A 24,396-nucleotide genomic window follows, 5' to 3' on the forward strand; every position below is an offset into this window, starting at 1 on the left:
TGCCCAACCTAAAGCAAACAGTACTTTTGGGTCCTCAAAGGATGGCTGTTAAGCTCCCTGTGAAAACAGCAGGACTTGGCTAGCTTTAAAAAGCATGAGCCAGCATTAACTTTGCTTCTCATGTGTGCTGAGCTCTTAAGTAGTTTACAGCTTCCTGATGTTACTTTCCTCTCCTTAGGCACCTGCCTCTTTATTGGCTTCATGCAAAGAGTATGGTGGTGGTCATCATGTGTGGTAAGCTACATAAATAAATTCTGGTTTAAATCCTTGTTAGCTTCTGGGTAATAATAGTGGATACTGTTTTCTTAAACACAGCCTTTAAGGCAAAACAGTCTCTTTCATTGTATTCTGCCTCTGGTTTTTTGAACCAAAAATATGTTTTTAACCTTTGAACCCTGGAATGCAGCTGGTGGTTTCAAAACCAGCAATAGCTGTATTGTCTAGTCCTTTAGCTTGTGAGGTTGTGCTTACTGGGGATGGGAAAGGAAAGAGGAGTTAAACCTTTTAATTTTTACTTACTTTTACTTACTTATTTTTACTAATTTTACTATAGAATTACACTACCAGCTGTTAAAATCAATGGCTGTGCAGTACAAAGATGTTCTACAAAATTACACTGATTTAACTGTATTAGCAAGAGCAAATATCAAAGATTTGAGAAGCAGCACCATGAATTGTAGGTAGCAATAACTGTTTCTAAACTCAAGTTTGTACTTACTGTGGCTTCTTCTCTCTTTTGAAGTTTGGAGAGAGAACACTGTGCAGTGCCTGACCCCTGTAACACCATCATCTTGCCTTTTAATTGTATGTCCTACACTGCCACCAACCAAGACTTTGTCCAGCACCTTTCTGCCTCGATAGTGCAGGCTGTGCAGAAATCTGCCCCCTCCCTCCCAGAGAATAAAGGAAGCCCTGTGGGTAATTCCACAACCACAGACAAAGCAGATGGATATTTTGAAATGGGACTTCATGAAGGAGATCAGACTTTTGAGTTCAGCTCTACTTTGGATGCTCAATCATCTGACAACATAGCAATGGAGAGTGTTGACATAGTCAAAATTCTCTGGAGCTTTTCAATTCACATTCATAAAGAACTCAGACAGTTTGCTTCCTGTTTGGTTTTGACTGATGAGATGCTAGCTGTGTTTGAGATTCCTCATCAGGAACTGAGAGGAAATTGCCAGCACCTCCCTTCTGCCTTGAAATTAACGCTGTGTTTTCCCTACACTGATCTTACAGAATTTGGCTTTCTCCTGCCAGAAATCTGTTTAACTCTGAAGCTGAAAAACAGTGACCACTGCTTGTTTATTGTTTCAGACTCCCAGAATCTTCAAGACTTTTATTCCTGTTTACAAACGTGTTGCTCTCAACACTACACATCAGTGTTACCAAGCTCCACGTGGTACTGTAGAAAAGCAAATCTCCAAGAATTTCTCTGTCAGCTTATGGAATTGAATTGCATTTCAGCTGAAGATGTTGAAATAAAAGGTTGTTTCCCAACATATCTTGTTTATGGGAATAAAACCAATGTGCAGAAAGTCTTGCATCAACCAGAGTCAGCTGGCAATAACAAGGAATGGTCAAAGAATGTTTTGTGTTCTGCACTTTATTCTTCAGTATATAAATCTTCTGACCAGAGTTCCTGTGTGGTCCATCCATGTTGGATATTTCTAACACCCCAGCATTTGTACATAGTGAAGGTGGATTTCAGTTTACTGCCAGGTAAATGGGTAGGCACAGAGGAGTTGGGAAGTGTATTTAAGCTGAATAGAATTCCATTGGCATCACTTGTGCTGCATCCAGCTCACGGTGCCACGCAGCAGAAGGGTTCGTTTTTGGATGGACACGTGCTGGAGTTGCTTGTTGGATACAGATTTGTTACAGCAGTGTTTGTTCTACCTCATGAGAAATTCCACTTTCTAAGAATCTACAGCCTTCTAAGGACACTGCTCCAGGATGTTAAGACTATTATTATTTTCAAAGCTTCAAGCAAATCGGACGCTGTAAGAAATCATGCTGTGGAGGCAAACAGACACGGTCAGGCAGCCAGGTAAGGATTCCTGTGAAAGGTCTCCAGCACAGTGCTTGATGTGGCCTGACCCCTGTGTTTGCTGCTGTCAGTGTGCTTGGGTTTGGACTGTAGTATTGATGAAATACTTCTGCATTGTGCTAGTCTGGTGTAAGTGTGAATGGTTATCCTGGACTGTAGCAGTCCACCTTTTTTTTTCTGTTTTGTTGCTTCAACGTAAAATGTAATTTCTGATGGAAGGAAACTTCCTATTTCATGTGCCTGCAGGCTGAGGTCATAGCAGGTTGACAGCTATGGTCAAGATATAATAAGTTAAACTGTTAAAAATGGAAGATACCTGGTTTTAATTTTTGAATGAAATACAGATATTTTTGAAGGGAAAAAGCTGTGTAGATCTTTAAATTTTGATTATTTGTCTTCTGGATCTTTTCTAGTTTTTGCAAGCCTCATCTGACATTGTCATCCTTATACCCATCTGAGCTTCTTATGCAGAAGATAACAGAAGACAACCAGATTCCTGTTCACCTTCATGTTTCTGTGTCTCTGCAGTATGTGGCTGGGCTGAAGGGAAGAGCCCTGGTTGAATTTTTCCATAGCAACATTGCAGAGGTATCATGTCTATATCAAGTGTACAAAAACATGCTTTGTGACCTTTCTGTGTATTACACAGTATCTATAAAAACTTTCCTGATTGAATTTAGCCACAAGAATTAGGCTCTCGGAAACCTGAAAGCATTTTGATCAAGAATCTGTGTTATTCAATTTTGGGATCCCTACTACAGTAACTGGAATCCTGCAAGGCATATTTTACCTTCAGGATCTGTGGTGCTGAACAGGAGAGTACACTAGTGTATTATTCACTAGTCTTGAAGATGTGATTGCTCCAAGAACGTTCCTCTATTTTCTTTAAACTGGGAAAAGGAAAGAAAGTAACAGCAATGAAATTATTTTGGGATGGTTCTTAGCTAAATCAATAAATAAGTGTTCTGACGTGTTTTTGTAATACTGTGCATGACTGCAGCACATGTGCATGGCTGCAGGTACTCCAGAAACATGAACAGATAAACCTGATTTCTGAAAAACATTTAAATGTGTCTGGGGAACATCAGATTGAAAAGTAAAAATATTACCCAAAATTTATGATGTGGCTTTTTGAGTGATAAATTACTGTGATCTGAGTACAAATGTCAATTGAAAAACTTGAGAAATAGATACATTTTTCTTATTCCCTTACCTCTCTTGCAAATGTTTGAAGTAAGCACAGTTACAAGCTGTGCTTCTCTTTTTATATCAGGAGAAGCTGATAAAAAAAGCAGGTGACTCATTTAAAGGTTCACAGTAAGCCCATGAAGTTGGAAGCTGGGAAGATGCTGAGTTGGAACAGCAGCTGCAGTGGCAAGCTGTGCTCCTGTCCTCTCTCCAGGGTCTTTGATTCCAAGCCTCAGAACACCTAAAGGCTCAGCAGACTTGAGGCTTGGGAGGCCACTGCTCAGCTGGTGATTAAAGTTTTGCCTGCAGTGTCTGCCCTAAAAAGTCTTTCTTATAAATGAGATGTTTTTCTGTATTTTTTTCTAATTTTGGTCAGAAAGGAAGGAATAATTTGCTTATAACAGAAAAATAATTTTCTTATATAAACACAAGATATTTTCAGTGGCTGCCATTGTGGCCTCATTTAGCAGCTTTGAGATGAACTACCTCTCTTTGACCAGAGCATGTTCAGGTGCTTAAGGTTTTGAAGTTGTTTCTCTGGGGGTCTGAAGTTGCCTCTAAGGTGATGAAACTGTCTGAAATATCAAAGTTTCTGTGTTTGTGAAATAAAATTTACATCTTAGGTGGAAAACGAGGAGCTGAGACACCTCATGTGGTCTTCAGTTCTGTTTTACAAGACTCCCAGTGTGGAAGTGATGGCTTGTGTGCTTCTCTCAACAAAAGCTATTTACTTTCTGTTGGATGATTCTTTCATTCATGCAGATGAGCATCAGTCAGGTAAAATAGTTACTTTGATCCTTTAATCATGTTACCAGTTTAATCTCTCTCTGTGTTTGTCCTCAGTCTAAGAACCAATTTTGGTCAGTATTCTTAATTAGACCTCCTAGTTGAAGGGGTCAGTATTTGCATAAGGCTTTTATGTTCAAAAAAACCAGGGTCTTGAGTCATGTCTGCTTCTCAGACCCTTTTAGCTGCCATGGGATCCATGCTTTTCTCTGTTATTTCACAGTCCCTCTCATAATGAAAATGGAAAATGAAAGGTAATGAACCTCATGGTGGTTATTCAGTTAGTTTGTTATTAGTCTGGTGTGTGACAAGTGTTTATAAAAATGCTCCTAATACAAATTGCTTGTATTTTTCTCCAGAAATTCTTAGCCACTGTACCCAGTTTTTTCCTAATTTCTTTCTTCAAGTGTGAGATAAGTGTTAGATTGTAATATAAAAATTATGCTTATGGACAGAACAGTCTTTTTCTTTCTACCTTTTTATCATGTATACTTCTTTAACAGATTTTTGGAACAAAGAAAACTCAGATTGTGAAAACAGTACTTTCCACCTCTCTTGCTGCTTTGTGCTAAAACTTAATGACCTGCAGTCAGTAAATGTTGGCCTGTTTGACCAATACTTCCGAATTACTGGTGAGTACATCTTGTGCTTTAAGCTTTTCCAGTTCTATTTTGTTCTAGTCTTCTTTAGATGGATCCCTGTCTTATTAGTGAGATAGAAGAGAGGTTTTCTGCTGCTTCTTTTTCTTGAGTTCCTAAGATTTGAATCATAAGTATACATTGTATTTTAAATGAAGAGCAGTTATGCATTTTTGAGGGATTTTTAAGGATTCCGTTGTCGTTTTCAAGAATTTGAAAGATTTCTGAATAGTGATGCATATTTTCAGGAGAAATAATCCTTTAAAAAATCTTTTCTGATGACAGTTGCATGTTGGTTCAAGAAATGGTAATGCCACAGTGAGTGAATTATGTTCTGTGTTCTCCTCAGGACATTCTGCAGATCACATTGTCACCTGCCTGACAAGAGACAGTTACAACACTCACACCTTCATACAGCAGCTTATGGCAGTCCTGTCACTGCTTGCACGCACTCCTTCACCTGAACCAGTAGATAAGGACTTCTACTCTGAATTTGGGAGTAAAAACACAGGTGAGTGATCTTTTCTACATGTCATGACTTATTTAGGCATCATACTTAAGGCTTCACCTAAACTGTACTGATTAAAAACTCTTCTGAGGAACATTTATGCAGCAGTCATTTCCTATTTGATACTTCAACTAAACTCCCTGACTTTAATTATCTTAGATGTGCCTTATGTGAGCAGGATTGTTAAATGTATGTAAGAGTTTTGCACAGGTGAAGTTAGTGATGGCTTCTTGCTTTCACCCTGAACTGACATGGTTAGAAATTTGCAGGGAAGTATGTTGGTAATGCAAGAAGGGCTCCAGCAGAGACCTGCAATACAAAAAAAATTATTCCAATGTTGTTTATAAGCAAAAGCATGTATCAATAGATACAAAACTGAAATTCTTCCAGCTACAGCCAGCTGTCAAGGGTTGTTGTTTATCCTAGTACATTAAGAAAGTATTGTATAGCACTAAATAGAGATATAACAATATATGTTTCTTGCAGGAAAAATGGAGAATTATGAACTGATTCACTCTAGCAGAGTAAAATTTATTTATCCAAATGAAGAGGAAATTGGGGACCTTGCTTTTCTAGTGGCAGAGAAGATGGATGGTTTGACCAATCTTCCATCCCTCAACATCCTTCTGTATGTGTTGGCATTTCAAGTAAATCACTTTGAAGGATCTGCTCAGAACACTAGTTCACTTCAACCTAAGACACTGATACTGACCAGCTCTGATTTGTTCCTCTTTGATGAAGATTATATCAGTTACCCACTACCTGAATTTGCTAAGGAGCCACCAAAGAGAGACAAGTACCAGCTTGCAGATGGAAGACGAATCCGGGATTTAGATAGAGTGCTCATGGGCTATCAGACATATCCACAGGCCCTTACATTTGTGTTTGATGATGTTCAGAATCAGGACCTGATGCAGAATTTAACACTGGATCACTTTGGAGAAACTGATAGTGTCCCAAAAGGAAATTCCAAACAAGAGGGCAGCAGGAGCACAGAGATCCAGTGGTACATTTTTATCCCAAGTGCAGAAAGCAGAGAGAAATTAATTTCATTGCTTGCAAGACAGTGGGAGATCCTGTGTGGTAGGGAATTGCCTTTGGAACTCACTGGGTAGTTACTGCACAGCCAAGTGATTTCAGTGTGTGTTACAAGGTGAAGCACAGTGAGTAAGTAGATAGCACCTGTCAAGTTCTCTTTGTTTTCATGAGGAGCTGACCTGGACTCCTTTGCTCCCTGGTGCAGTGAACGTGTAATAGTACACAGAAATATTCTGAAGTGTTAACTGGGGACTGACCTTCTTGTACAGTCTATTTTTATGCAATAGTATATAGTGAAAAAAACCACATGAGACACCCTGGGAAACTGTATGGAAAATTTAAGGAGTCAACACTAGATATTCTGTCGTCTGGGGCTGTTAAGGTTTCCACTATTTTTCTGTATATATCAGTCTTGCTGTTCTATACAAATTCTAATGTGTAAATAAGGGTAAATGCTTGTGTATGTTCAAGTGCAATGTTCTTTGTACAAGAAGTATTTTGGGTATGCTGCTAATGCTTATTATTTAATGATCTTACAATTTTACATATGTTTTTCTTTGAGGCCAAGTGTAATTATTTGCTGCCAATCATTAACTTAACAGTAAAGTTTGAGCCACAAGCAGGTAACAAATTTTCACATGAAACTATTTTCACAGGCATTCATTTTCCTTATCCAAGGATAAAAGAATTGCTTGGTAAAGATCCCCTCAGTATTGTCTTGAAAGTGGAAGTACCCAATGTGGTATATCAGCATTTTGTCAGCAAATAATGGATTTGTATCTCTGAACACAAAGTCTTTCTTTTGCCTATCTTGTCAATACAAATAAAGTGTAATTTGACAGTTTTCTTTTGGCCTTGTCTTTATTCAAGTTTATATCTTGTGTTTCCAGGATACCATATGGCAGTTCAGCAGCACACATTCTGTTCCTAGAGTGCATTGTAAAGTATGAAATGTGCAGCAAGATGAAAGAAGAAAATAGTTCATTCTACTACAAGATTGTTAGTCCAGAAGTACAGCTGAGTCATGGAAACTGAGGATCTGCAGCCTCTAAACACAATTTGAGGATTTATTTCAAGTACTTTTGTTTGTCTTTTAGATATTAGGGATTTTCTTTCTAAGCTGTTGTGTTTAGTTTTAACATCCCCCATGACAGTAAAATCCCTACTCACTATTATGAAGACAAATATTGACACTGAAAAAGAATGTTCTATATCCAGTGGGATTAAGAAGGGAAGAACAGTTTTGATACTTATGTGGCAGCTGATGCTGCTTAAAGCTGGTGCCCCTTAAACACATTGAGAAATCTGGGTTGGAAGAGACCTCAGGACACCCAACAGTCAAGCTTTAAACAGGGCAGTCTTCAAACAGGTTGCTCAGGGCCTGGTCCAAACAAGTTATGGGTTTTCTCCAAGAATGGCGAGTCCACAGTGGTGTTAGGAATTTGGTGGTTTCACTGAGTGTTTTTCCATGCTGTTGCAGAGCTTGGCTGTGCTTTTTGGATTTCAGGAGCCAGGAATATTGCAGTCAGTGCAAGGATGACAAAGACAGAGGCAGCCAAAGTCAAATTGTATTGCAGAATGCAGTGGAGTTCCCTAAGCAGAGATGAGGAGCATAACGAGTGCAGCTGTGCTCCAGTTTGACAGAGGCAGTCTAACTCCTTAAGCTTAGACTGAACTGAACACTTAAGGTAGGTACTGCAGGCTCTTGAAGAAACCTAAATTTTCCTGTACTTTAGAGCTCTTCTATTCTCTGAAATCTCAAGGTTGCTTATGTTCATTTAAGCTGAATTATCATTGGGTAGAAAAAGTTAATTTCTTAATTAAACATCCTAGGAATAAAGTAATTAAAAGAAATCTTAGGTCTTCACTAGTTCTTTCTGAAGTAGCTCTGTTAATCACTTACTAATAACTGTCCAAGGTAACACTTGAGGAGCCTGTGGCAACTTAAACAGTCTGATTTTCAAAAGCATTTGAGAACTTACCAGATGAATGGATAATTTACAAGTGAATTTATAAGTGAATACACAGGGAGTCTGTAGGGAGTCCTCTGGAACTGCCTGGGATTTGAGCCAACGTGGACATAGGATCTGTCTCTCCTATGAGGGTTATACTTGTCATTGCTTCTGGATAAGTCAGCCCTGCTTCCATCTTATAAATAAGGGCTGTCCTGGGGGGTGCCCTGTGCTTGAGATAGACATGAGTTCTGTTTTTAGCATCTTCTGTAAACCCCACTGTTTAAAGATATTTTAATTCAGTAGTGTGTATCAGAGGATCTTAAATTAGAGTAAGCAGGGATAACCCCCTGCTTGTCACATACTTTGAGCAGGTAAGGCCTCCTTTTCATATTGTATTGTAGAAAAAAACACATCTCTGGTTAAACTTGAAGTTCTTTTTAGGTTCACAGCTGTTTAAAACATAGAATCTGTGCCTTTGCAACAGATTATTAGTCCAGGAAATAGCTGCAATTCCTCCTTTATATCTTAATGAGCATTGATCACATTTCAAGATTAATGAAATGTTCAGTACATACTGCAGTATGTTTTGGTTCTTCCATTAACTATCTTACCTGTGATGCTATCAGAATTATTTATTTTCAGGGCATTTTTTCAATAAATCATCTTTTATTCTCTGCTAAGTAGAGCATGGGCCATACAAAGCTTTTTCCTTGATACTTCACCTCTTTTTCCATTTTTTCCTGGAAAAAAAAATTAGAAACGACAGCCCAACCAAACCCTAAACAAGAAATCCCCCCCTCTCCTGCTACCAGATATCTGATCCCTTGCTGCTTTCATAGAATCACAGAATGGTTTGTGTTGCAATGGACTTTCAAGATCATCTCATTCCAACCCCCCTTCCATGGGCAGGGATGCCACCCACTTGATCGATTTTCCAAGGGCCCCATCCAGCCTGGCCTTGGACACTTCAGGGATGGGGCATCCACAGCATCTCTGGGCCAACTGTGCCAGGGTCTCTGACTAAAGAATTTCCTCCTTACATCTAACCTAAATCTCTTCAATTAAAAAGCATTCCCTGTGGTTGTACCATTGTCTGCTGTGGTAAAAATCCCTCATTAAAAAAAACCCTTTAAATACTGATATGGCTGCAGTGAGGTCTCCCTAGACCTGCTTTTTTTTCCCAGCCAAACTCTCCCAGCCAGTCTCCAGAGGAGAGATGCTCTGTGTTGGAACCTGCTGGAGTCAGTGTTTTGTGGGTGTGCATTTCTAGTCACTTAAGTGCAATGTTAAGCTGAAAAATTTAATAAACTGTCATTCTTCAGTGCCAACCTGTTGTCTTTGTCTAATTTTATTGTAGTCTTTTCTTCTTAAATACAGGAACTTAAGTGATATCTTCTTAAGAATGTACAATTTGTCTTGAAACAAAACTTATTGCTTCAGTTCATAAAGATTTCCCAGAACTTTCCACATGTAGTTTCTACAGAAAGCTCTGCAGAATGAGCTCACTGTAACAGCTGAGGTCACATAGAATAGTCTTGATTTCTGCCTCTCTTTTTGCAAGAGCACTACAAAGCCCTGCAGGCATAGTCCTCTTTAGTAACTCTTTGTCCCCAAATTCTTTCCAGCTTCCAACCCTTGTTCAACATTAAGACAACATCTGAGTAGCTGAAGTTATGACCAGAAACACACAGAGGCAGGTGGAGGGTCCTTTGTCAGGAAAGTATCTCCTGAACTCTCAAACTTCTGTGTCCTGGCTTTGCAGCTGATGTAGATTTTTACCACCCGAGGAAGACACAGACAATTATTTTTGTTCAGTGTCATCTGCCAAGGATCTGCCCAAAGGTTTTAAAACTTCCCTTGTATTACAATCAAAAAATTGTAAGTGAACCTCGTTAGGAAGGAAAGTAAATGAGGTGCTGACCTGGGCTACACTGTTCTCTCTGCAAGAAGAAATGACAGTGTGACCTGCATCCTGTCTGTCCTGTGTCCATTCCTGTGCTGCTTTACAGAGCTCTGCTCTGCCTGGCTGTGGATGTACTGCACAGTCATGTATTTCCATCAGCCCCTCTGGCTCACCTTCTTGTTCTTACCAGCCCTGATAATGAGGTGGGGTTTTTTAATTAGTGTAACAAAAATGCTGCTCCGTCTTACTTGCATTCTGATCAGAAAGTTTACTTCTGCAGTACTAATCTTCAAACATACCAAATCTTTGGCAAAAAGCAGCAACATGAGGAAAACAGGGAAGTTGTGGCTCAGAGCAGACTACAAGCTCCTGTAGCTTGATGTCCACCTGATTTCAAAGGAAATCTAAAGGAAAGCTAAAAATTGATGTGAGAGATGGAGGATGTGAAATTCATTAGATATAGAAAGCACTAAAAAAAGACTGGCCAACACTGGAAAAATCTACCTGAACAGGTGCATGAGGAGCAGTAGCCAGAGTAGATGAGGTGGGCACCAAACCCTTGTGCTTCAGTCTTCGGGGTCCCTGAGAGGGGATGAAAAGAACCCCTGGCATGTCTGAAGTTGCTGAAAATGCAGAGCTAGCAGGATTCTGACTCCCATCTCCCTCTGTTCTCCGGCAGACATTCAGTGCTGTCCTTGGCAAACTGTTGGGTACAGCTTGAGTCAAGCACATTGTAGGCCCTTTGTATCCCTTGCAGACAACAGGAGCTGAGGAATCAGCAGCACTTCATGGGAGAGCTCACTGCCTCTGCCATCGTGCTCCTGTCAGCAGGTACTGAGGTTCAATAGCTCAGTTTTATCCAGAATTCTAATTAATGTTGGGTACCTGTGGGCAATTTAGAGTCTGACTTTCCAGTACAATCCCAGAGTGCTGCTTAATAAATGGGAAAGGCACAAAACTAAAACAAAGAAATGGGAGAATGTTGCTGGTTTTCACTGCAGCAGAACATGTAAAGGAACTCAGAGTCGAGAGAAAGTGATAGGCCAGACTTAAAGCACTTATTTACTGACGGTGGGACTGCTGCCCATAGAGGTTTTGGAGTAACAGGATGTGAGCAACCACAATTTCTTTCTGAATTGTGCCACAGCATTGTGCTCAGGTAGCCCTACCTATCTGCTTGGAATTGGACTACTGTGTCTGTGTGAGAAAGAGAAGGATAAACAAACTATTCTCTGTGCAATCCTTGCAGGTTTTTTTGCTTCTATGAGCAAACCTTGAAATTCCAGTTCCTTCCAACTAGCCAAGAGGAAAAGAAAATTAGGGTTGTGTCCTTGCATCTTCACCAGGACCCTGAGGGTATGTTGGGTGAGCATGGTTCAGCTGGCCCCATTCCTACACACAAGCACTGTTGGCTTGGCCTGCTTAAACCTTTTCAGACTCACAGCCTTTTACACCCTGACAATTCAGCAAAGGGACTTAATGTCCTTTCCCAGCTTTGCCAGACGTGCAGAACAAGAGTCCTTTTCTCTCTGTGGATGTAACCAAATGGTCAGTTCCCAGAGAAGCTGTGTGGCAAGGTGGACTGGGTGGCAAATCACTTGCCTTGGCTCTGTAGTTTTTAAACAAAAGATTTCAATAGCAGGAAATTGCCCAATCTGGTCAGAGCTGTGCACATTTCACAGAGCAGAGCTGGTGACCCAGCATTTTAAAACACAGTGTGTGGCACAGGCAAGCAGGGAGTCTGGGAGGGTTTGTAGCCTTATCCTTTGCCTTTATCCAAGTGGAGATTTGGTTTCTTTTCCTGTGAAACAGGTTGAGTAATTTTTGCCAGCAGATTCTCCACTTTAAATGTTAATGTGTACACAATAAAAATTCCAGGTCTTGCAAAAGTTGCTTTAGAGGACTCAGCTTGTCATTGATGCATAAATAAAAAGAGGAAAATTTTCCCTGAAAGAGAAAAATCCTGAGCATTCCTGCTGAAGAAGTCAGGGCCAGAATTTGAAGATGTTTCTGAGACCCACGTCTGTGACTTCTGCTAAACCAGCCACCTTCTGTTATGTGGGCAAGAGACACTTGACAGATAAATCAATCTCCATGCTTTCCAAAATAAATAAAATCCATGTGTGAAACCTCACAGATAAACACACTGGCAGACAGTTGACAACTCCTACTGTATGTTTTAAAATTGGATTTGCACAATCCTATTTCAATCAGACATTGACTAGAATGTGAACAAAATCCTCCTACCCTGCCTGCCCAGGGCCATTTGTATATTCTGTCAGCAGATCTTTACAAGCCTTGCCTAAATTTTCTCTTTTGATGAAGGCCCTCTGGCAGATCTTGCTTTATGAGATTTTGGGAGTTTGAAATACTTTGTAGAGATGCCTCTGGGCATGAGCAGGTCTAATATTGAAATGAGTGAGGGAACTGGGGTTTCTATTCGTTAACAGTTTTGAAGAGTATTAGACAAAACAGTGGAATAAAAAAATTGATCCAATGCATTTTGCCTTTAAGGCATAAAGTTTTTATTGATGTCATCCATGAGAAAATACATTTATCTGCCTAGGAGGACTCCATCTATGAGAAACAGCTTCCTGTGCTGTTTCTCTGCTGGTGTTGCCGTCTTGGATGACACTGCCAGCTGCAACTGCTGCTGAGAGCACCTTGGCTTCTGTGCACTGAACATTAATGGCTCTTAGCCACCTATTAATTTAGAGGTGGTTGGTGTTTCACCTTCTTACTAATTTGCAGAATCATGAAGATCCAAAGTTGTTGCAGATTTTGGTGCTCCAGATCCAGCAGCAGAGGTGGCACAGTTTCCATTCTCTCAGAGCAGCTCATGGGCAGTGGCTGAAACACACACTGCTTATGCTGCTTGGTCAGGAAAGCAGGGTCTAATGACAGATGACCTTTTGATTTTTCAGTTGATGCTCTGCTGCTGTACAATGGCACTACTCACTGTTTGCATTTTTAGCCTGTGTATTGCTGTTGTATTGCTAGTCTTTAATTGAGGTGAGGTCAGATAAGGAAGCTGGCTGTAAACCTTTTGATGTTGCTGTGAATCTGATTTATTTAATTCAGACAGGAATTTCACCAAGCATTTCTCTCCCTTCCTGGTTTCCCTGCAGTAGGTCAGATACAGTGATGATAAGGAGCAGTGGAAAGCCCTGGAATCAGTCTTTGTGTGTCTTTTCTTGCCCTGTACCATTTTCAGTGCTGAGCCATTTAGAAAACTGTCTGAAGACCCATTAAAGAATCCAATGCACCTATAAGTGCCCCAGGGTGAGCTGTTTTCACCTTAAAAATTTATCAGCTATGTGTGGGTGCTGGCAATTTAATCCCTGTGTCATACAGCCAGCTCTTGGAAAACCCAACCATCTTCACCATCCTCCTGGGGCAGCATGGAGCAGAGGAGCAGCCTCATTCTTATGTTTCCATGGCCAGCTCAGGGCTGTGACTGCAGGCCAAGAAAACTCTACACAGCTCCCATTCTCTACACGAGTGTCCCCACTGCCCATTTGTGACTTTCCCATCCCACCAGAGCTGGCTGAGCCATGATGGCTCTGCCTCATTTTGAAGACCTTCAGGGTACCAGATGGTTTCCAGAGCAGTGTGAGCCCTCTGACCTTGGCAGGGTGGCACCAGTTGGGCAGCGACAGTCCCAGGGCTGCAGCTGTCCTGTGGCAGGACAAGTGGGCTGAGCCGTCGGGTTGAGCTGTGGGCTGGTGCTGCTCACACGGGTTGCAGTGGATGGTTGTGTGCCTTATCTGCTTCCTGTTAGTGCAGGATATATAGCAGGGCTGGCTGTTCATCATGCTGCCTTTCCCTGTAGGATGAAGGCAGAAGTAAAGCTCAGCTAACAGCACCAGTAAGTACAGCGCTTCCTATACGCCTCGTGTGTTACAGCATGAGTGTCTTTGGGGGGATGCAGGGCCAAAAAAGTATTAATGCTCTCATTATTTCTGTAAACACAAGAATGGTTGCCTGCCCTGGTTTCATTTAGGCACCTTCATGTGCTATTAATGGCTTGAAAATATGAAGGTGCCTCATGGCTTAGTGAGATTTGTTGCTAACAGAAGCAGTCCTTAGACTGCTCAGGATGGTGAGCTGGTGAGCTCTCTTGGCAGGGCAGGTAGACAAAGAACATGGAAAATCTGTCAATGATCAATTATTTGTAAAGTTCAAAAGGAGAATATAAATTGCAGATTGTACCTCAGGTTAGTGTGTATTTTTTTAAATCTTGTTTTGGGACTTTCCTGTTTGAGTGCTATGGAAGTGCTACTTGGATTCTGTCAGCAGAGTATTTGGAAATTATAAATTTTGCCATTGCTGCTATAGATCCTGTTTTGGGACTTTCCTGTTCTGAGTGCTATGGAAGTGCTCCTTGGATTCATCAAGCTGTCAGCAGAGTATTTGGAAATTATAAATTTTGCCATTGCTGCTATAGCATCAGCTTTTCTTGCTGAGAAAGTCAACTATTTAAAATAAAAATATCAAAGCCTGCCCAAAGTGCTTGATTGATTGATTGATTGATTGATGCAATGTGCTCCATTCCTGCTCTGAAGCACAGCCTGTCACTTACATTGCTTTGTTCTTGCAATACTTTGGCATAGGCAGCTCTACCTTCACTTTGAGGTATTATGGACATATTCACATCAGTGGCAAAAGGAAATTAACTTACCCTTCATGAATTTATGGTATTTAAGTTTGCCCATCGCATTTGCCTTCTGTAAAGCATACAGTTAACCTCTTTTCATTCCAATTAGTTGAAAACTAAGGATTTCCTTCCTTCTGTTTTGAACTGATATGTAAGAGGAAATCCGTAGATGTTCCTGTTTTGAGTAAACCTTTTACTAAGGAGCTCTGCTTGTGCATTTAAAAAAAGAATGGAAAGAAAAAGGCTATGTTGATTCAGAAATCCCGCTAGAAGTAGCAGATCCATTTCTGAAGGCTTTGCAGCCAAAAAGCACAGTGCAAAAATGCTCTCTCCCTGTTTACTTTTAACCTCTGGTTTGTCTTGGATCTGATTCTTAGTAGGCGGTGTTATCTTACAGAAATTGCAGCCTCTCTCGCCACCCCTTTTGTGTAAAGGGTCCTGCCTGTAAAAGCATGAAAATGCATCCTCCTGGATTGCTGTTTTTCTTCTTAGCAGCATGCTTCACTCCCACAGCTGACTGCCAGAGTCAGAAGGTAAGTCTGCGGGTCTTTGTTTAAATGTCCATTGAAAAGTTCTTCATATTTGGATGGTAGCATGTTAGGAAATAGTCCTCTCTACAACTCATTATTTCATTTACATTTAGTTGGGTTAAGAATAAAATCAGTAAAAACTGTAGGGCTGTAAGACATCTTCTCTGTAGTCCAAACTGAGGAGCTAAATATAAGGTTGAAGGGAGCTGTTTGAGTTTTAAATCAGATTAAATTCTTGTCTATGTTCGGTATTGAACTTGAAAGAAGCAGCATCAGAGGGAAATACTCAGCATCTTTGTCTTCTGCTAGTTTCAGTATGTGGGACAGGAACTTTTTATCCATCAGGACAGATCCATAAGTTTCCCAGGAGAATTTTACTTAAAAAAATTTTTACTGTCTCATCAGTTTGTCCCTTTGCAACAGTTTGTTTCAATTATATTCCCAAAAGCTCCCTGGTAAGGTTTGTTGAATACTTTCCATTTTATTTCAGTTTTGTTGATTTTCTTTTGATTCCTTCCTCTCTGTTCTGTGTTTAGCAGCAGCACCTAGGAGAATGTGTGATACCTTTGTAGATCTATTCTCTAGACTCTGTGGTGAGGCAGCCCAGTTCCTGTGGGCTGGAATTCACACTAATTCACATTTTATTGTCTCCTGCCATCCCCTTCCTTGTGTCCTGCTGTTGGAGGAGTGAACTGGCCTGCTGAGCCCAGAGTTGTGGGGGGCATTTGGAAATTCCCTGGGGAAGGGAAACACCCTGTGGAGGGTTTCTTCTCTTCAATGACACAGCAGGGCCTTGTGGAGAGTGGACAGACCTGTGAGTCTTAAGGACTTGATTTAGAAAAAGCCAGAGGACTGGAAAGATGCTTCAGTATCAGACCTTTGGGTGGAAGCTTCTGTATAGACTCTTTCATGAAAGGGCCATAAATGAATACCAGGAATGCTTGTAGGATCCTTATGGTGACTTGAGCACAAACTTTAAGTGTGTCTAGGGGTGGATTTCATCTGTCTGGAGACGTGGGTTCCGGGCACATGGGTTTCAGATTGTGTTCAGAGGCATGGCCTTGTGTCTTCAGCTGCTGTAAGTGGAAATGTAGGTCTCTCCACGTGGAGACACTGCGTTGATCTCTGTAATCACTGAGGAGGCTGGCTTGGCATGAAACAGGTACATTATTAGGTAGTGAGTACCCACTTACAGAGAAGTTAAATATTTTGAATCACCTCTGGAGCAGTTTATTTAATCCAGGAATGACTCCCTTTTAGAGTTTTTTCCTCAAAAATTCCCTCTTTATGGAGAAAGAGAAGAAACACTTGCAAGGTTGTAATGGGAGATAAGGAAAAATAAGGATCTAATGAAGCTTTCTCTGGCAGTTTAGAAAACCCGTTGGATCTGATTGGAATAAAAGTGCTGTGATTCCACAGGAGGCTCTTCTTGGCTCACAGGGGCCATTGAGAGAGAAGAGAGATTGTGTGCTCCCTGTTTTTCAGTGCTGTGACCTCAGGGCTCAGCTTTAATGGCTCAAGCATGACAGTGACTTTGTTAGTCTGATTTGGGTTTTTATACCTCTTGCTATGGGCTGGGGAAGATGCAGCAGGTGTGAGAACCATGGAAGTTTTTCTGCTGGGAGGAGGCCAATCCCAGGCTGTGCTGCAGGAGGAATGGAGGAAGGTAGGAAATGGGGAGAGTGGTCTCAGCATCCCCATGTTTCCAGTGCTCTGCAGCTGAGATGCTGGGAAGCACCCAGGGCAACAGTAAATCTCATGTTTTGTGATCTCTGAGCTTGATTGTTCATCCTCATGCTACAAAGCGTCTTCCTTGAACAAGTGTGAAGAGTTTGTGTGTGCAGGAGCTACTGCTCTGTTCAGCTCAAGTGTTACTGAGAGCTGCTTGGGGAGGTTCATGACTATAATGACTCAAGCATGTGTCTACAGCTCTGTTTTGTAAAGGACAAATGCCCTGGAAACTTGGTGATTCATTAGATAATGGCTATTTCCAGAACCGGCTCCCAGGATTGTTGGAGCCGAACACTGACGTCCAAATATGTTTTTCTTTCTTCCTTGAGATTTTTACCATGCAGAAGGATTTGTGTTATGGTTTGGGAGGAAAAGATAAAGAGTGAAAATGAGGGGAATGAAACCAGCCCTTACGAAATACTTCCCAGCTTATTATCTTGAGGTGGAATACGAGAAATGAGCACTTGAGAAGTGAGGGACATCTGTTCAGAGAGGAGGGAAGGAAACATTGCAGCATCCAGAAGCTTCCATGTGTCTCAGCTGAGTGCAGAGAACAGTGGTTGCTCTTGCACAAGCATTTGAGTGCAGGGAGAGAGCACAGCACAGCCTGGAAACAGAGGCACCCGGGCTCTTAACTTATTTTGGCTACAGCTGGATGTCTTCTGCATTAAAAACTTTTCATTTTGGAGATATTTGAGAGTATCAGTCCTCCTTTCCTGTGCCTTTGTACACAAACTGTGACCCAGTCCAGGCTCACAACATCACCTGATCAGGACAGTGACTGTCACCAGGCAGCACTGCTGCACCACAGGGATGCAATTCCCTCTTGCTGCTTCCTTTCCAGTGGCTTTGCACTTAGAAACAGCCGTCAAAGATGAGCCCAAGGGAGCAGTGCATCATTGTTTTCCATGAGGCTGTGCCCCAGGAGCCACTTCTGACTCAAACTTCTGTCTGTCTTTCATCCTTTCCCAAATTTGAGTATCCAGACTGTTGCATTTGTGTCCCTTGATTCCCTCTTCTGCTTTCCTGTGAAGCAAAACTCTCCAGAAAATGACTGCTTCATCAGTTCTGTCACTCAAATTAGAAGGGAAATATTTTTTTTAATACTTTTCCACTCAGCTGTTTTCTTCCTCTTTCCTCCTGCCTGTTGCTGCTGACACAAGCATATTTCCTTATAAAAAGGGGAAGGTCTTACTGGAAAGCTGCCTAAAGCTGATCAAGTGTCCCAGTAGGGTAGGGGGGATTCCACAATAACTGTCTTGTCTTAGACCTCTGCAAGTAATTAAACATGCCAACAGGGAGGAATGGCAGACATCCACCTCTCCCACTCTTTGTTTCTGTTGAGAAATGGAGCCACATTGATGGAGGAAAGAGAAGAGAAATAGAATAATGTATGAATAATGGTGTCTTCCTCCACCACCATGACAGAGAACATATTTAATGGCCCAACTGAGTCTGATGCCTGAGTACAGAAGAAATAGAAGGTTGGAGAATTTTAATTTAGTGTTTTGTGCTATACTGTTTTTTGGTCTTTTTGATGCAGATAGGGCGGCTCAGATACCTGGCAGAGGTTTGTGACATTATTCTAACTCACAGGAAGGATTCCACATTTGTATTTCTTGCTCAGGCATCTTCCCATTCCTTTTTCTGAGGCATTGTCTCAGGAAAGGCGGACACTGGGATTTGGTGGAACCAAAAAGTCAGGAGCTGTCTGTTCTGTGAGACCCATGTGCCTGGATTCAGCTGGCTCCTTTCAAAAGCCCAGCTTTAATCTGGAGTCCTCATTTAAGACCAATCAGATGGCTGACCCCATCAATGGCACTGCTGATCTTTGGAGGCAGAGTACTCTGGAGGCAGCACCGTGTTTGTTCATCCATATTGCTTGTCTTCTTCTTGCTTTGCTCCATGAAGGACAGGAAATCTCCTCTGCCTGCTCTGTGCACAAAGAACAGCAAAGCTGATCTCTGTTCTGCTGGATAATATCAGTAAAGCTGGTGCTCACAGGAGAGATGGAGTTGGTGGATCTCAGATTGGTTTTGAGCTCTTTATTCTGCAAGGGAGCCCTTGACATAAGAGGTTCCCAGGGATTCTGCTGCCAGGGGAACTGGAGGTTGCTGTATGTAGAAAAGCTTCAGAAGCACAACTAGGAGTTAATATCCATGGGAAGATCAACCACAGCCACAAAAATAATTTCTTTCACTGGGCAGCAATGCCTGCAGAAGGTGGATCCATAAACATGAGCAAAAGCTCAACGACTCCAGTCAGAGGGAAGAAGTTGGGAAATATTCCAGGAACATGTCCCTGTGGACTTGAGACTTGAGGGTTATCTCTCAGGAGGTTTTCCTGACAGGGTCTGCTGCCTATCAACTGGGAGGGTCTTCCTGAGCTCTTGATAACTGATGGGAAGCCACGGGCTTCCTCTCTTGCCTTGAGGCAAATGTATGTATTTGGGCTTAAGTTCAGAGGAAGCAAAGCTGAGATTGCTGATGGGAATCCAAAACAAGGAGTTCTGGGGACAGGAGGGCTGCTGCATTAGCAGCATTGTTCAGGATTGGCTTAAAAATTCCAGATCAAGGCCTCCTCCCAAAATTTGATATAATGTTTTTATTTTTAGAAAATACAGTGCCTGTAGAGGCACAGTTGAGATGAGGTCTGGGTTTTTTTCCAGTCAATGACCTTCTGGGGCATACACAGCTCATGCCTCTCAGCTTTTCTCTGTCATCAGCAGTGGCAAATAATGTCTTGTTTCAAAATTACCAATGAGGTTTCCATGCAGTTGTTTGTTTCCAGAAGTTTAGAAATTCAAGGAAATGCTTTTGGAGCAAAATCACAAGTTTTAATGACAGGTTGGCATGTGGTGATGATCATTCACTCTTGAGGCTGTACTTTGTCATCTGTGTTTCACTTGGAAAAGCAAGGTTGTGTAGGGGTGCAGAAAGCCCTGTGAGGAAAACCAAACGCCTAAAGTCATTCTGGCTGGGTAGAAGGACTTACTGATTTATCTACCAGCCATGTGATATATCCAAGTGTCCTACCTGATCTTCATGCCAATGTTTATGGAGTCCTTCTCACCTGGGGTCAAAGCATCCAGGTGTTCAGAGAGGTGCAGAACACCTTTCCTTTTCATCCACCTCCCTGTGCCTCCTCACGGACAATTGCCACGAGAAGTATTTCTGTGAGCAGATCCTGGCTCTGGGAAATAGACTGAACTAACACAGTCAGCTCTGCAGATCCATGGAACAGCAACGAACTGGATTATCAGTGGCATGGAAAAGATAAATGCTGTGTTGTCCTTTAATTCAGTATCTTCTGGCAAAGGTTATTAATTTAGGGCTTGTCCTAACACACCACTACCACATGTTTGTAAAAGATCAGCTGAAATTAGCAGTGCAGAGTTGTGGTTATTTTAGAAATGGTTAGGATTTTTGCTGTGGGTCATAGGGGAAGGATAAGACAGCTGTGTTCTGCCCTGTTGCTTCTAGCTGAGATCCAGTGGGTCCAAGCATGCAGCACCATGGCAGGGGGGTTTAGTCCATGGGACAGCGTGGTACCTCCCAGCAGCTGCACTGGCCACTGCCCTCCCCAGTGATATCTAACTAATGGTGCAACTTGATAAAGATACTACAAGATTGGCAAGATAAGTGCCTAGGATAACAATTTAATCTGGGGCTATTTCCGTTCTGTTTTTTCTTTTTAAGTTAAAATCCATGCGATGCAATGTCAAGACGATGTTCACCTTGAATACAGCATGTACTTCTTGTGCTGCAGTGCCTAAAATGTTGTGTCCAAGAGGCTGGTTAAAGACCACCCAAAGATCAGGGGTGAGGGACTGCAGGTAAGGCCTGTTTCCTGACTGTGTTATGCTTTTGGTGCAGCCCTTCTATGCAGAGAGTAGTGTGTTCTTCATGAGAACACACACGTGGTTTTGAGCTGTATGGAGTTCTGTTTCAGACGGGTTTATGGCCCCTGTTATTGTTGCTTTTGTCTCTTTGCAAATCCCACAGACTTTTTGCTGGGCAGGTTCTATATACACAGAACAAATTAAATGACAATAACCTCTTAACTTGCCCCAAATAACCTGAGTTTGTTAATCCTGCTGCAGCAATTTAACAGAGATCTGTCCAGCATAAAAACCTGTTTCAGACCCAGAATTCCTTAGTGGCTTATTAAGAAAAAAAAATAATGATAGTTCCCCTTGTATATCCTCCCAGCTTCCAGCAATAATCCTCTGAACTTTTAACCTTCCTAGTTCACTTTATGACAATTGCTTGTTCATGTGTTCCTTGCTCATACTCTGTTGAGTTTGGCAGGTAGGAAAAGGATGAAGGAAAACTGAATTTACTAGGAAGCTTTTGTAAAATGAAACACTATAGTTTATTGTTTGTGTATGTATTCAGCAGTGAATGTTAACTGTTAATATATAGCCCCATTGTCTGCTCTTTTTCTGATTCCCTCAAGATACTTTAAAAATAGTGGTGGCAGTTTTGCAGTTTATAGCAGTTTTTGCACATACACAGGAGTCAGATGGAAGCCAAAGCAGCAATGCTTTTGAGACAATTTCCAAGTTCCTTTTGGGAAGGATGTGGTGCCAAAAATAAAATGAAGTGTAAGAATAATGTGAGTCTATGCAGCTTTTCTGAGTGTTATCTACTCTTGTGGTGGTTGTTGGACAGACCCAAGAATAGTTTTGTACTGAGTACGTGCAGAACAAGAAGCACTGCCACCAGGGACTCACCCTGTGTGAGAGGGGAGGGATGATGGGTTGAAAAGAAGATGCTTCCTTGAGGGATTTAAGGCATTTGTCCAAGATTTAATAGAGAATCTGCTAATAATGTGGCTATTAAATCCAAATTTACAGCATCTTGATGCTGAGTCTTTAGTAAAAGACACAAATGGATAAGTCCTGAAAGGAGATTTTGTTCTTTCAAACTTTAGATGTGAAGTTGAATGCTAAGTCACCCTGGAAATCCTACCTTTTTTCCTGTGCTGTTTAACCCTTCAGCACCCAAGGTTTCCATCCTGATGCAAGATCCTCTCTCATGCCCAGTCCCTAAGAGGTTTCTTCTAACAAATCTTTGAGGCTCAAGTCAATGGCCTCTTTAGAGAAGACATAACTGGAGTGAAACCTCTTGTGTGTGTGCATGGGACAGGGGTTGAGGGCCCTTCCTTCCCTTCAGAGCTCAGGCCACTGCAGTGTGCTTGCCTAGAAACCCTCTGCTGGGTTTGTGGTATAATCATAATCTTGGATTATTCTTTTTAAGATACTCTGTCAAGTTAGGAGAAAATACCCTTTCCCTGCCAGGGTGCCATCACATGTGTAAGAAGGAAATTGAGGAGAAAAAGTGCTGTCCAGGCTTCTGGGGTACGGAGTGCTATGGTAAGTGTTGGGGTTTTTTACAACAACCTCCAGCTGTTGAACAGGTCAAACCAGTTTTAATAGGAGGCATTAAATATATATTGAGGTGATTAATTTCCATTATTCCTTGAACACTCACAAGGTCTCCATTATCTGTCTGGGAGCATATCTGTCTCTTCAGCACGTAATCTCTTTGCTCCAGATGAGTTGAATCCCCTTACATTTAACACATAACATAACCTCCTGTGGTGTAACTTCCTTTTGTCTCTTCTATAAAAATAAACTTTTGGAAAGGGATGTTTTTGTTCCTCTTTGCAAAAGTTTCCAAAGGAAGAGGAAGATCTTTCTGATATCCCTCTTGTCTGCAGCGCGTGTGCCACGTGTGCTGTTCTATAGTCTGGAGTCAGTCAGCTGTTCAGCCACAGAAAATACTTAGCAATTCCAACCCAAGGTGAAAATAACCATCCCAGATCTCCCACCCAGATTTATACCAAGTAATGAGAATTTGTTTTATCTTGTCTCAAAAATCCAAAACCAAGACCTACTAAGCTGAACACTTCTCACATGTTTGACTGACAGAATATGGAAAGACCCCCTCCAGTAATACAGAAAATGGGAGACTGTTTGAGCCTGTTCTTATACTTGCTCTGAATAAGCAACTAGTTTCATCAGAGAAATCACAGATTTCAGAATTATCAGAAATAGTCCTCAGAATTTGGATGTACCCCACTCCAAAGATGTGGGGACCCTGTTTTTCTGGCCACACTTCCAGCTCCCCATGAAGTCAAGGAGAGCTGAAAATGCTCGGTGTCTTTGCAAAGCAGGCTCCTGTCTGTTCCTAGCTCCAGAACTGCCCTCACCTCTCAGTGCTGCTGGCAGCAGTGCCCCAACCTCAAAAAATGTTTCAGTTTGTTGAAATTTAGTTATGGCTTGTTGGGACTTTTCCTTAGACCTTTCACCTCTGGGCCAGTGTTAGGCATGCTGGATAATTTGCTGGTGAATTGGCCTTTGTTTTGTACATCTGGAATACCTGGGGCAGGAGGAGATGGGAAAGTGCTGTGTTGTTCAATTTAATCTCATCTGTCCCGTCTCTTACCTGCTAGAATGTCCAGGCAGCTCTGAAAATCCCTGCAATGGCCATGGGACATGTTTGGATGGTATACAGCAAAATGGGACCTGCATCTGCAAGGTGAGTGCATGATTTACTCTGAGGGTGATGTGCTTTGTCAGAGGGAGTTGTTTGTGTGGTGTCTGTGGAGGTGCTCTGGGTGGAGGCTGCCCTTCTGCCTGGAAGGCCATTTGCAGCTCCTTTCATCCCAGCATCAGTGTCTGTGGTTTTCCTGCAGCATTGCTGCTGTCAGCAATAGCACTAAAACATTGCTGCTGATGGTGTGGAGCTGGGAAGAATCTCAAGGGTGAAATAAGAAAAGAATTGCATTAATTTAACCCCTGGTCAATTGAAATAATTGTATCTGTCTGTGGCTGCAAGAAACCCTGAGACACTTGGCTGTTAATGAGCTGTACCCAGGTTGGCAGAGGCTCCCTCTCTCAGGAAAAACAGGAGAGATGAGGAAGAATTTAGGGCAGATATTTTTTTCTTTTTTCTGTGTTACTTCAGACTTAGTACAACCAAAGTATAAACAATTGAATTTAATTGAATTGAGCAGTGCTTCTAAAATGTATAAGATAATGAGTCAGGGTTAGACTTGAAACTCTCCCTGATGAACTGTATATTTTTACAGCATCCTTAATTAACAGCTCAAATCCTACCTCTTGGACTCGTGTTTGAGAAAAGTTGATTTTGGATTTAACTCAAATACACCTTATATCAACTAAAATGTATGCTGAAGGTCCCTGAGCCCTGTAAAATCAATGTAAAAATCCCACTGGTATTAATGAACTCCAGATTCCTTTTTCAGAGAGATATCAGGAGCCAGCTGGAACTTTCCTGTCTGTCTGTAATTAGGACATTATTTCCTCTGTGCCCAGCAGGTTTCCTGGCATTTGCATGCTCTCTGTGTGTCAGCTTACACTGGGATCTCCTTTGCCACAGGGG

The 24,396-nt window shown here is 41.7% G+C and overlaps 2 protein-coding genes across 7 annotated transcripts in view; both read left to right on the forward strand.

The window, feature by feature from the left end:
- Window positions 1-7,052, forward strand: part of NISCH (nischarin) — a 29,725-nt gene extending 22,673 nt beyond the window's left edge. For 2 of the 5 annotated variants that reach the window (XM_041425531.1, XM_041425532.1), the window contains 7 exons: window positions 179-234; window positions 743-2,050; window positions 2,464-2,638; window positions 3,862-4,015; window positions 4,528-4,656; window positions 5,012-5,173; window positions 5,657-7,052. In XM_041425531.1, the coding sequence (XP_041281465.1) occupies window positions 179-234; window positions 743-2,050; window positions 2,464-2,638; window positions 3,862-4,015; window positions 4,528-4,656; window positions 5,012-5,173; window positions 5,657-6,285 (2,613 nt within the window). In that variant the 3' untranslated portion in view covers window positions 6,286-7,052. Of the gene's footprint in view, window positions 1-178; window positions 235-742; window positions 2,051-2,463; window positions 2,639-3,861; window positions 4,016-4,527; window positions 4,657-5,011; window positions 5,174-5,656 lie in introns of those variants that run through there. The other 3 variants (XR_005954177.1, XR_005954178.1, XM_041425533.1) reach the window with 2 other exon arrangements.
- Window positions 7,053-14,931: 7,879 nt separating this feature from the next.
- STAB1 (stabilin 1) overlaps window positions 14,932-24,396 on the forward strand; it is a 51,733-nt gene continuing 42,268 nt past the window's right edge. The window contains exons 1-4 of one of the 2 annotated variants that reach the window (XR_005954211.1): window positions 14,932-15,256; window positions 20,683-20,819; window positions 22,246-22,361; window positions 23,444-23,529. Coding sequence is in view for 1 of the 2 variants with exons in the window: in XM_041425752.1 (XP_041281686.1) it covers window positions 15,176-15,256; window positions 20,683-20,819; window positions 22,246-22,361; window positions 23,444-23,529 (420 nt within the window). In the remaining variant the exon portion in view is untranslated. The remainder of the gene's footprint in view (window positions 15,257-20,682; window positions 20,820-22,245; window positions 22,362-23,443; window positions 23,530-24,396) is intronic. The other variant, XM_041425752.1, reaches the window with a different exon arrangement.

The sequence above is a fragment of the Onychostruthus taczanowskii genome, unplaced genomic scaffold, assembly GCF_017590055.1.
Source record: "Onychostruthus taczanowskii isolate IOZ18803 unplaced genomic scaffold, ASM1759005v1 scaffold9, whole genome shotgun sequence".
NCBI classification, from domain to species: domain Eukaryota; kingdom Metazoa; phylum Chordata; class Aves; order Passeriformes; family Passeridae; genus Onychostruthus; species Onychostruthus taczanowskii.